General features: G+C 37.4%; 1 protein-coding gene across 8 annotated transcripts in view; it reads right to left on the bottom strand.

Moving 5' to 3' along the window:
* The window catches only part of LOC126161810 (serologically defined colon cancer antigen 8 homolog), a 219,199-nt gene that overhangs the window by 162,082 nt on the left and 43,671 nt on the right, over positions 1-13,446 (bottom strand). For all 8 annotated transcript variants that reach the window (XR_007534962.1, XM_049917904.1, XM_049917903.1 and 5 more), the window contains exon 6: positions 13,111-13,249. Coding sequence is in view for 7 of the 8 variants with exons in the window: in XM_049917904.1 (XP_049773861.1) it covers positions 13,111-13,249 (139 nt within the window). In the remaining variant the exon portion in view is untranslated. The remainder of the gene's footprint in view (positions 1-13,110; positions 13,250-13,446) is intronic.

Raw genomic sequence — 13,446 nt, 5'->3', positions numbered from 1 at the left:
GTTATGTTTTCCAGATATCCTAATTAACACCTGAATGGTAAAATAAATCATACCATATTGGCTCACTGTGCTTCAGAACCTGGTGCAAACAAATCGTGCAATCTTCTTGTTAACTGAATGAAGACTGGACACTAGACTTCACATTTCCTCTTTAACTTACAGTACTGAACAGTCACAAAATTTGTTTTTCTTGTAGATATGCCAGGCCACTTCAATTAAAATTCCAGAAAGTTGATTTGTATGTTTGTCACAATGGGACATAAAAAAGCTTAAGCATAAAATATGTAAAACTCATTCTGGCTTAATTTGGCACACTAATGACATCAAAAGTGAGACTCCTGAATTGGAATATATTAGACTGCAATGGGTCATCATTCATTAGACTTATTTGACAGATGGCACTGACACGAAAAACACACAAACCAACAAAATGAATAAATGATGACTACTGCCCTGTAATTATATTTGGGAGGCCTTAGGAAAATATTAAATAAAATATAACACAACAACAAGTGAAATCTAATACTCATATTAATATCCTCTAAACTGATCTGGTCATCTACCATGTAATTTAACCATTGTATGTAGATAGCCTGTGAAGGCCGAAGTGAGACATTACATGTAAGGAACTGTATATTTAAGCCTTATACCTGTTAAGAACCAGTCTGTAGGAAATGTGGGAAAAGGAAGGAAATAACAGCCAATATTAACTTGGAACCACTCTGACAGAAAGCGTATGAGTAGATACAAATCTTTTCTGAGGTGACAAACTCTACGACAACACATGATAACCAGAGTTGTAAGACTTTATATCTCTCTCCAAAGTTATTCAGTCCAACTCCACTACTAAATGCTTTGACACGGTTGCCACAAGTTTCCCCAAGTGAAATTCCCTAATATTTCCCTGATTTCGAGACAAGTTGTAGCATATTTCCCTGACAAATTTTGGGGTCTCAAGGGTAAGTTAAGATGTAATTTGACAATCTGTCTTTGCAGCTATGACACAAGAAACAATAGTGCACACAAGGAAATATCTAAAAAAAAAAAAAACTTGCAAGCAGAAGGCGTTTCCTGATATGAGCAAAAATCTCAAGTATTTCCATCAACATCTTTTGTAAAGACATGTTTTTAGATGGAGAAAGCACACCAAATGGTATGTGTGTTTCATTAAGACTGCTGATGTTATTTTATTTCAATAAAACGAAACACTTTTGGTGACAAAAATACGCCTTTCCTTGGAGTCGCAAGACAGATTTAAAGTACCTTCACTGGTTTCAGAAGTAACCTCAGAAAAAAGTAGGCCTCTTGAAAGAAGTGCATACAGCAGGAAAGATACGTGTAAACCAACATCACAGGTGACTGCCACTGTGTTTTACAGGCATTGTGTGACGTTCATACCTTCTAACACATAAACTACTTTTGAAGTGACAAAATTTACTAGAACAAATAAAATATGTATAAAACATTGGACTATACAACATGCTTGCAGTGAGACAGTCCAATTCCCAAAATCCACCGCCCATGGCCTCTTGCCTGCTGAGGAGCACTGCAGTCCTGGGTCCGTGAACAAACCACAAGGATCTGCTGCATTACACCATTCACAAATAGTCCCAGGCTGTGGCCAGATCAGTAAGACTAGATTCAACGGGCAGGGCCTGCACATTAGTGGGAAATGAAGGGCTTCAGATCTACAGGCCTGATCCATTACAGATACCTGCAGAAACGGCGTGAGATTTTGGGCCGTCATGGAAATCCACTCCTGTGGCCAGTTATTCACAAGCCACAGACAGCATGCTGATGAAATGAGACCATGGATTGATCAATCCATGCAACAGACAACCTGTTCAAATACTTTGCGAATTGATAATAATGAGGATAGGTATCAACTCAACATAAGATGATCACCGAGCCGCAGACAGGCACATAGAAAAGACAATCACACTCTCTCAACTAAATTTTTAGCCATAGCTTTTACCAGAAAATGACAGCACACACATATTTACACAATCACTCAGACACAATTCATACACACATGACTGCCATCTCCAACTGCTGTGTCTACAGTCTCTGAGAAACAGATCCAAAGAAACCACACCTCATGCCTCCCTGCCTTTCTTTTGTAACTGCTAGGCCAGTGGCAAGAAGTGGTTGCAGCACTGACTGCAAGCTGAGGGGATAGTAGGAAGGGGAGAAGTGGTAGTACTGAGGATGTAGGGAAGCCGTGCACATACTCAGCTGCACCCAGCCAGCAACAATGCATGACACCTCAGTACACGAACCATTTCATCTACTGAGACAAAAACGAGATTTTTCCAGTGTTTTTTTTTTTTCAAATTTTGCTGATATTTCCTTGATATGTTTGAAATTCCCTGATCTCCCTGATTTCCAGAGCCTGCGGCAACCCTGTTTGACTTAATAAGGCAGTTCAAACCAATATTTCCATCTCTCCCATATCGCTACCCTGCGCTCTTTAAACTTTAAGACAGACAACAAACTGCTCTCATCTTAATGTCAATGAGTTAAAAAACTATAATTTAGATGCGCAAGATGCATAGTACATGGCAAAGGAACTGTATAACCATCAATTACAATTATAAAACACAAGGATGGCATTCCACTTCTAATCCCTATATGTTACACCAGCATCATTTTTCATAAAAAGGGAGCTACAAAAAAAGAGGCATAACATGACTGCTATTAATTAAATTATATTTTCCTTTTACAACACAGATGATTGAGAAAATATCCATACATTATTACTAAAAACTGCTAATTGTCAGTTTTTTAGAGTTTATATACACTGCGGAACAAAAGCTCTGTCTTTAAGATACTACTATTTTATTTGAGGAACTAAATCATGGCTCTGTGAAGCTGTTGTATCTGTAGTATTTTTCAGCTGTTTCACTAGGCCTCGCTAGAGTTTCTCAATTAAAACTAAGGTCTGACCACAATCTCTTTTGTTTTGAAATGCAAATATGTTGTAATAAACCAGTATTACAGACACAAGATGGGACATTCACTAATAATAAATATCTCCCACTGATGTTTCACTGACGTTAACATCTATGCCCTAGAAGACATCACTGTTGATCTTTCATGTGTTTCAAGGGTAATTTTTTAATGCAATTTAGAACATCAATATGCATCATACTAAAAGGAGTGATATGAGTTCGTTGTGCAACTGGCAAGATGTATGTGAGATGGTTGTATGTCATCTGCAGTCCTAAATCATTGCGTGGAAGGGCATATCAATTTACTGCTTGCATGAAGCCAGAACAAACATTTAACCACCTTTGCAGAATGAGCTAGATAGAAGTTGTGACTCATCCCAGCAAGATGACAGTAATGCGTACTAATAAGTCTCGGTCTGCCTCTTGGGTGGCCTGCAGGTGCACATACGGAGATGAGGAAAGATATCTTTGCATTCCTGGGGAATTTTGGCACTAAATTAGCTATTCACCCACCATCCTCTCACAAAAACCAGTATGTATTCAAGGGGTAACAGAGAACCCTGGTATCGGTTTAGGCTGATCAGCAAGCAGAAGTTACCAGAAGGACCCATGCAGTAATGATGTTACAGTTTGGTTTCACAGCGGAAATTTGGTGAGTAGTGTCACATTTCTGGAAAGATGGCAAAGGTACTTTAATAACCTGCTGAATCGTGAGATACACCAGCAGAGGATATCTCTAATGATTGTGAGCAATGATTGGATGATGAGCAGCTACTGGATGGCCTTAGGTTAGAGGACGTTAAAAAAGCTTTAAGGAAACTGAAGAATAACAAGGCCCCTGGCACTGATAGCATTCCTGCAGAATTGCTAAAATGTGGAGGAGCAACATTAGAACAGTCTCTGTTTGAACTTATCATTCTCGTATGGGAACAGGAAAGGATACCAGATGAATGGAATGAAGGAATATTATGTCCATGCATAAAAAGGGGCAAGTGAATGGAGTGTAGAAACCAGCATGGAATCACCCTTCTGAACCTGGGGTACAAGGTGTTATCCACAGGTGGATAAATAAATTGGAATATACCAAAGCAGATTTCGATGAGGAAGGTCAACAAGAGACCAGATTTTCAACCTGCGCCAAATTTTGGAATATAGAATTGGAACACATCACCTCTTTATTGACTTTAAGGCTGCATATGCTGGCATCAATAGAAACCAGTTTTTCCATGCCTTACAGGAGATGGGGATACATGGAAAGCTCCTGAGAATGATTAAAATTATGATGTCTGACATAAGAAGCTACATTCGAGTCCGAGGAAATTACTCAGAACCCCTGGAAATAAAAAATGGGCTACGTCAAGGAGATGCATCAGCATGCTTATTATTTAATGTAGCACTCGAGAAGGTGATTAGGAAAGCAAGCCTACAGATCAGGGGCACCATCTTCTACAAGTCAGTGCAGATTTTAGCATATGCAGATGACATAAGACATTATAGCATGGACAGTACCAGCACTGAAAGAAGCTTTTACAGCCTTAAGTCAAGAAAGTAAGAAGATAGGTCTTATGATAAATGAAGATAAAAAACTACCATATTTACTCGAATCTAAGCCACACTAGAATCTAAGCCGGACCTGAAAAATGAGACTCGAAATCAAGGAAAAAAAATTCCTGAATCTAAGCCGCACCTGAAATAATTTGAGACTCGAAATTCAAGGGGAGAGAAAAGTTTTAGGCCGCACCTCCAAATCGAAACAAAGTTGGGCCATTTTAATATGAGACACAATTTAGGTCGAAAGAATGACGATACAGCTACAGTAGTTTGGTTCGAGTCGTAAGCTTAACAGTTAAGCTTTACCAGGGAGCCATTGTTATGCGTCAGGCGCTCCGTCCGTATTTATATGGGTACCCTTCCTTTTACACGTGCCTCATCTGGTTTGAATTGATTGCTTATTTTTCTTTGATCCGATAAGTGCCGTTCTCTTTGTTATAGATGTTTACATCACTCTAAGCTGAAAATGCATTACTGTACTGTGTCATGGATTGTTTGTCGCATTCTGATAATGAGTGTTTACGGCCTGTCGCCGCTCGCGGCCTGGCTTGCTTTTGTGCGCGCTACCACGGCTTACAATTAAAAAAAAAAAAAAAAAGTGAGGAATTGTCTCAGAAGCGAAACAATGGCAAGAGACTGCTATTTGCTTTTACTAACACTGCTGCTTTCTTTGATCATGACCAACAAGAACCAAATAATAGACTGTGTATGATAGAAGATGTTCTGAACGAGAGTTTAGTGAAAATTTTTCTCCGTTTGAAAATCTTTGCAGATACCTCTTTAGTACATTACATTCTGCACAGAAATTAGTCATCTTAGATTTAAAAACCTAGTCAATTGCTGTGCTTCATTTCTGACTGTACCACTATTAGGGTAAGAATAATACGAATATAGACATGATATGTATATTCTTCCGCATCTGCTGTTGTCTCAGTCTAGTTTCGTAGCTTATTAGGCAGACCGTATTTAAATGAGATAGCAGCAAACACGAAACAATACATGGCAAAATGTTTATATTCATATTATTCTTATGGTGAAGAGAATACTGCATGTGATTCACAATTCATAAAAGTTCCTATTAGCAACCATCTCTTCCCACAGGTAGGAAAAAATTCAGAATGTAGAGTTGGCCATATTGATAAACATACCTAACAGTCTTGCCAGTCGGATTTTCGTAGTACATTGAAATGCTGCTACATTCGAAGATGAACAATACGGAATTTGTATTTACTTCGTTGGATAATGTTGAAAATGCAGTGGTCGAAACTCGGGGCGGAGAAAAAAAGCTCGTCTTCCACCCTTTTTTTTAAATTTATTTACTGATGCAGAGGTTTTGGCGTCAGTATTTATCTTTGTGCCTGGAAAGCATGCCTGTGTATCGCTACATATATTCGACGGCAGAAGTTAATTGTGGCGGTACCTACCAACATTTTTCAGAACTTCCGCTTACTTTGCACTCGATTCTAAGCTGCAGGCGGTTTTTTGAATAACAAAAACAGGAAAAAAAGTGCAGCTTAGATTCGAGTAAATACGGTAAATACATGGGCTGTGGGAAAGTATATCAACCCAATATGCCGTCAACTTTCAGTGTGAATGGATACACACTTGAAAGAGCTGGTAGTTTCAAGTATCTTGGTTGTACAGTCACCTGCATTAATGACATCTCAACTGAAATTAAGATTAGGCTGATATCAGCAAATAAGTCATATTTTGCCTTGAGTAATTTATTCTGGTCATGACTCCTCAACTGCCCAACAAAATTCACTATTTATAAAACCCTTGTTAGACCAGTTCTCACTTATGCTTTGGAAGCATGGCCCTTGACGGAAACTGATGCAAGGCTGCTTGACGGATTTGAGGGGAAAGTTTTGAGGAGAATAATTGGTGCTGTGTATGACAGAGAACAATGAACGAAAAGGTACAATGCAGAATTGTACACTATATATGCTGATGCTCCTGTAACAAAAATGATATGATGAGGAAGGATAAGATGGGCAGGTCATTTGGCAAGAATGGAGGAGTCTGAGGCGATAAAGAGGATTTTCTTTGGTAATCCACGAGGACAAAGAGGGCAAGGTCAACCTCGAGCAAGATGGCTGGATGGAGTGGAAGAAGACCTACAGAAGCTCGGATGCAGAAACTGGACGAGGATAACATGTGACTTTGATGGTTGGCGGAAGCTCGTTGGGAAGTCTAAGGTTCATCCTGGACTGTAATGCCACAGAAGAAGAAGAAGAAGAAGAAGAAGAAGAAGAAGTAGCACATTAGTTTCCCTGGTTGTCAATCAGGAACGAAGTGTAGGAGATGGAGTGACGGTGTAAAGGCTGGGGTGAGCAGGAAACCCTCAACATACAAAAACAAATACATCACAGGATCAAACCAAATCAAAGTATACAGAGACAACAATGCACACAGTGTTTCAAACTTTGTATCAAAATCTACTACAGAGATAGTGGGTATGTCAGCTGTTGTTAAGCCTGGAGCAAAGTTTGGAAACATAATCAGTAATATAGAAAAAGAATGTGCCATCTCTACCGAAAGTGACTGTGTTGTTCTCACAGAGGTATCAAATAACGTTTTTTGCAATGAGCGCAGTTCATTTGTTAAAAAAATTGGTCACTGTCTTGCTGTTGCTGTCGACAATAAATGTGATAGTGGTGAATCTGTAGTGACGTCCATAGATTCCACACTTGAGATCTGGGCACGCAGTTGTAAGACGTGCTACAGAGTGAACTACATAGATTCCACACTCGAGATCTGGGCATGCAGTTTTAAGACGTTCCACAGAAGTTGGCAGATGCTATAACTATCAGAGGCTGCCACTCATGGATGCACGTGCATCCTCTCCTCTGTGCACTCTACTGGCCGGCCAACAGCTTACAGAGGTGAGCCCGGCCAACCTCACTCTCAGTTACGTGTTGACATTCGGACTAGGTCTATTGAACTAGTGGTGTAGCCACTCTGTGGCAAGTGTCTTCTTTCAACAAGTTATTTCTAGATGTAATAAAGTGCTGTGTCTGCTGTTGTCTGTGTCCTCTTGTTGTCAGAACAGAATCTACCTCTGAAATTTGATTTGGTAGATTGGTCTTGTGTGAATAGTGAGATTCAACAAATGAATCAAAAATTAAAATACCTTTGAAGTTTAAAAATGAAAGACTTACGGATGTCAACAGTTATGAAAAAGCTAGTTTTACAATGCAATGACAACACCTAAATCTATCTGCTAAGAAGAGATTTGCATCAGATATAAACAAAGCTATTGATGAAATAATGCATGACAGCAGCTGTGAAAACAAATGAACTGTCACTCTATATGATTACATGGAGGGAAACCAGTGAAAGTGGGCTATTCCAACTAGATCATTAACAATCCAGAACAAGTATTAAGTACACATGTGGAAGTAAATGCTAGTGTGTGTGTTCCATGAATGAATATGCCTCACAGACTGCAATCCACATGAATGTAATCTATAATTTTTGCATTATAATGTACAGGATTTACGAAGCAAAACAGGTGTTTTTGAATTATTTACCACAGGATTGGCTCCACATTTTGCTATCACAGAACACCAGCAATCAACAGACAAAAACCATTATTTTAAATTAGAAGGGTAGTTTTGATAAAATTAATGTCAGCATGAAAAAGTGTAAATCCCATCACACTTGGAGATATGGACTTCAACCCTTTACATAACTGCCAAGAAAGCAAACATTTTACAAATTTTATTCTATCTTTTGGGGCGAAAGATCTACTTGGACTAGTGGTCACTAGAACAGAAAACACACATAGCTGTCAACAGATCACATTATAACAAATTAAGACCACCCACCTGTGCCATTAGATGTTAAAACTACAGCCCTGAGAGAAAAAAATGGTAAACATGTATAGCTTGCACAGACTGACTACCTCCAAGTTCACAAAGAATTCTACAAGCAGTAAAAGTATCAGTACTGCAAAGAAGTTGAAGATTAAATGCAGAGAGAATTAGCCAACGGATACAAAGCTCAGATATTGTTTCAGAGTCATGCTGGTCATTTGTAACTGAAATCAGAAGCAACACAACAGAAACTAAAATTAATAATGTAGAATTAACTGTGATTAATGATGTCATTTTGACCTACTCTAGTTGGCAATATTTTTAATAATTATGTTACAGGTACTGTCAAAAATGATGTCTACACGAAACTGGTTACACGGTATACATTTGAGTCCACTACAAATAGAACTGCATACACTACAGCAGTAAGTGTGAATGACATCCTGCAGCTTACTGACAACCACAGTAACAAAAAATCTGGAAGATTAGTTGAAATTTCATCATATCTATTGAAGAACTGTAAACACGAACTAGTGAAAACATTATTTCATTTAATAAAAAGTGTTCTTGAAGACAATGTATTCCCTGATAAGTTGAAACTAACCGTAGTCCAACCATTACACACAAAAATGGCAAATCATGTTCAGAACTATAGACTCATTGCCGTACTCTCAACATTAAGCAAACTGATTGAGAAAATAATGTTAAAAGGAATCTTGGAACATTACAACAATGCTGACATGGTAGGTGATTCCAGCTTGGCTTCAGAAGAGGTCAAAGTACCACGTCATCAGCAGTAAAATGTGTCCACAATGCACTTGGAAAAATAAATGTAAAGCCCCAAGCAACTGGAGTATTCCTGGACCTCTCACAAGCCTTCGATAGAGTACATCATAACATGCTCTTATCACAACTACGATGAGTGGCGTCATTGGAAAATTCAAGCAATTTCTGGAAACATATTTAAAAGGTAGACAACTGTATACAGAAATTATAAATGGTAATGAAGAAATGGTGGAGAGGATATAGTCAAAAATAAGTAACATACTTTTGTATGAAACCATTTGTAGAATGTAAATACTTTAGGATTAAAGGAGACACTCACCAAAAAGCAGGCTAACACAAAAGAAGGAGCACTTGCTAGCTTTCAGAGTTATCCCTTGATGAGCTAGAGTAAAATACACACACCTGTGAGTGTGTGGTTTTTTTTTCCACTCTAGCTTGTCAAAGGATAACTCCGAAAGCCAGTACGTTTTCTTTCTTTTGAATGTGCCCATCAACAACTCAATGCTCCTGCTTTTTGAGTGGCCTCCTTTAATCCCAAAGTAAACATACATTTTGGTGTTCCTTAGGAATCCGTTTTAGGCCCATTTCTGTTTGTGTGTTACATAATTGACTTCTCAGGTTCTATAGATAATACACGCTTGATTACTATGTATGCTGCTGACACATCTGGTGTCTATCTGTTGTGCCCACAGTGGTCCAGCCTAGTTGAGGAGACTCAAAAATTTACTGAAAACATTAGAGCTCACTTTGAAAGAGAGAACTTCAAAGTTAACATAGAAAAAAATAATTATACTCCACTTTAAACCAAGTGGTCTAAATAGTCAAAATATTGTGTCTGATGAAATTCTGTGATGAATCTGTTTGGAACATAAATTTTTGGGTTTATACATAGATAACCAATTTTCATGAGAGCAGCATGTTGATGACATCTGCAAAATAAATAAATAAATAAATAAAAATAAAAAAAAAATAAAAATAGTACCTTAATTCTGACATCCTAAAGACAGAACTCAAAAAATTTTGTATCACTGCAGCTGTACTTTAGATTTTTGCCACAAAACCACAGCAATGAGAAGTCAGGCAAGATGGCGACAAGCATAAAGAAAGTGTATGTTATACCTGAAATGTATTCACATCAGTGTGCCACAACAGTGTAACAACGCTTAAGATTCACCAGGCGCCAATGGGATGTACAGTTTAAGGTTTCAGGATACCTCTGCATGAGGAAACCAAGGGGTCGGCCTGCAGTGAGTGAAGAAATGGCTGAATGCCCGCAGGTGAGTTTGGCACGTAGACCACTGAATTGTGGTAAATTGGCTCTTGTCGTGACTGGAGATCGATTGTGGACTTCAACTACCAACAGGATGGTGCTCCACACTGTAATGGATCTGGGAGATATGTTATTTTTTTACCGTATTTGTCGATACCAAATTGTAAATGTTTTCTTATATTTTTTGTCAGAATTTTTTATTATAATTTGCCTTATTATATGCAAATTTACTTATATTTTTGAGAGTGAAAGCATACTGATTACTATTAGTAAATGTGTCGAAGAATAGCAAAGAGACTGATTACAAGTGGAAGTTTGTGTGTTGTGTAAAATGTCTTTGATGCTGGAGTCGTCTTTGACTATAGTCAGTCGGCAGTTAACTCTTGGTGTGTGTTGACGGAAGAAGAATGTGCAGGTCGCCGTCATAAATAATTTTGAGTTATGTTACCATTTTTTTATATAAACTATAAGAAGAAACTACATTTGAAGAAATGCTATTTGAAACACCAAAAATGTGGCAAACACATTGAACCAGGTCATTTCTGCAACCGACAAATATGCATTGTGGAATCATACTTCATTAGACAACTGAAGCCAAGACTAATATCGCCTTGTAAACATCTAACGGAAAAGGTACTGACACGAAATATGGCAAATTTAAGTAAATAAAAAATAGTGAGCATATTTTCAACTTGTGTCTTAGCTGGGATACCATATTTCAACACCACTGGACCACAATGTATGCAAATTATTAAACAGGAAACTGAGGAACTGATGGATCTGTCAAAGCAGAGTTGCCAATCAACAATTTATGTCATGGCCTCCACATTCTCTTGACCTAACCCCAAGCAATTTTTTGTGTGGGGTTATGTGAAAGGTAACGAAAAGGGTTTCCATAATGCAGAAGAGGGCACTGAGGATCATAGCAAAAGTAAAACAAGGAACATCTTGCAAAAGCTTATTCACTTGACTCAATATTCTCAAAGTTTACACCATGTACATGCTAGAAACATTATCATGCTAGAAACATTATGCTACTGAAAGAAGAAACTAAGGTCAAAACAGGAACATGGAAATTCATAACCATGATACAAGGCTCAAAAAGACTTTCACAAGGTTAACAGAAGATTAACTTAAACAGCAAAAAGCCTCTATGTCAAAGGAGTGTCTCTCGTAATTTATTGCCCAAGTTAAGATGTTGATATGGGTTGCTTTTAAAAAATGACTCAAACATTTGCATAATATAAAACATACTGTACGAAACAAGTCCAGTAACTGTGGCATATTGTAAAGTGTTTATAATATGTAACTGTAAAAAATTTACACATTGCTAACAATGCCATGCATGTAAATTTACCTGCTACAAGCAGATAATAACAAAAATTTCAAGAGTATTAAGACAGAGATTTGAAACAATGAAGTAATCATATTACTTCAAGTGAGTAATCTCATGATTTTGTGTGTGTGTGTGTCTCCCAACTCATGTTTTGTTTATAAACACCTCAGACAGCCCCTTTTCTTCACATTCAGCTAAGTTATGAAAGAGTTTGACAAGCATAGTTGTGCCCAAAATGATGATGGGAAATTTTTGATACAGAGTACAAATTTAGGAAGTTTTTAGAACAATTAGAAGAATATTTGTGTCTGACAAGTAATAAGGAGGAGGACGAGAGATGAACAAGTTAAATAGAAAACTGGAACATCTTAAAATTACACCAAAGCAAACGGTTGAAGTGAGCTTCATTACAGCAAGTAAATTTAATACTGATAATTTGTTGAGCATGTCAAAAATAGTTAAATCTTATTTAACAATAACAAGACATCAGAACACAAGAAGAATCTCCAATAATTTCCACTGTAGTAGTTACAGTGAGAAACAAAGTGAACACAACAAATATGTTTAGCTGGAGCTCTGAGCACCATCAACAATAGATTAGCTCAGCTAATTTGGTGCTGACAAAATGTGACAGGACTCACTACTGTTTACAATAGAAGTCAAACTTCATGTTGTTTACAGCAAAGATTGTGTGGACATTTTAGAGGACCAAGAGCACCCAATAACATAGATATCGCATGTTAAAAGCAAAATGTCTTCGTAGTTACAATGTCTGAATTTGTACTGCTAAACTGTTTAGGTGTGGTTTCAAAAATGTAAATAAATTTAAGAATGTCCCCCGGTGTCTCCAGTCACTCAACTAGAGAAATAATCAGCATCACTGGAAAATTTTAGAGTAGTGAACTTGATGCAGATTTCCTTCCAAAATACGTGCTGCACTATATGCCAAATGGCACAGAATTTCACTGGAAAAAATTCATGAATTTAATGCAACAATTCTGCAGTGTATCACAAGTGATTTATGGACTAAAGCAGGTACAAAATTGTAATATCTGATGTGTTGTCACTATTTTGATAAACAACCCCTTGTCAAAAAAGCATAAAACACTATGGGCAGTTTAGAACATAGTGCTTCAATAAATGCATCCACATTTGCTGGTGGTATTAATTACAGTAGAAACATACTTGCTGTCTATAAATTTACATGCACTTTCACATATTAACTACTCACTACAAGATTTATACTTAATCAATTTCAGAGAGCAAAATACAAAAAGTAGTAATTAGACGAGATAGCAATATTTTCAGGCCATTTCATGAGACTATCTGTCATATCATGATTCTATCTCATTCTCCTCCATAATTATGCAGCAGGGAATTAAATCATAACAAACGAACCTGAGCTTTCTCAAATTCTGCTTGGTCAGCAACATCTAACGTCCTCTTGGCCTTGTGAGTTGCATCAGCTTCTTTTTCTCTGATCTGAGCAACAGCCATATTCAATTTAGCCATATTATCTTTAAGTTCTTCCTTTTCCCTAAAAAAATTGTCATGAAAATAAAATAAATAGCTTTATTGTCACAAGTCATGAAATACATAAAATATTAAAAGAATACTTTCAATAAGTAACATACGTTATTTGAATAATACACAATTAGTGTTACTATTAATTCTGAATGTATTAATCAGTTACTTCAACAAGGTCATAACTCCCTAAAATCATTCCCTGAGATG

The sequence above is a fragment of the Schistocerca cancellata genome, chromosome 2 (assembly GCF_023864275.1).
Source record: "Schistocerca cancellata isolate TAMUIC-IGC-003103 chromosome 2, iqSchCanc2.1, whole genome shotgun sequence".
Taxonomy (NCBI): Eukaryota; Metazoa; Arthropoda; class Insecta; order Orthoptera; family Acrididae; genus Schistocerca; species Schistocerca cancellata.
This window is presented reverse-complemented; position numbering and strand designations above follow the sequence as displayed.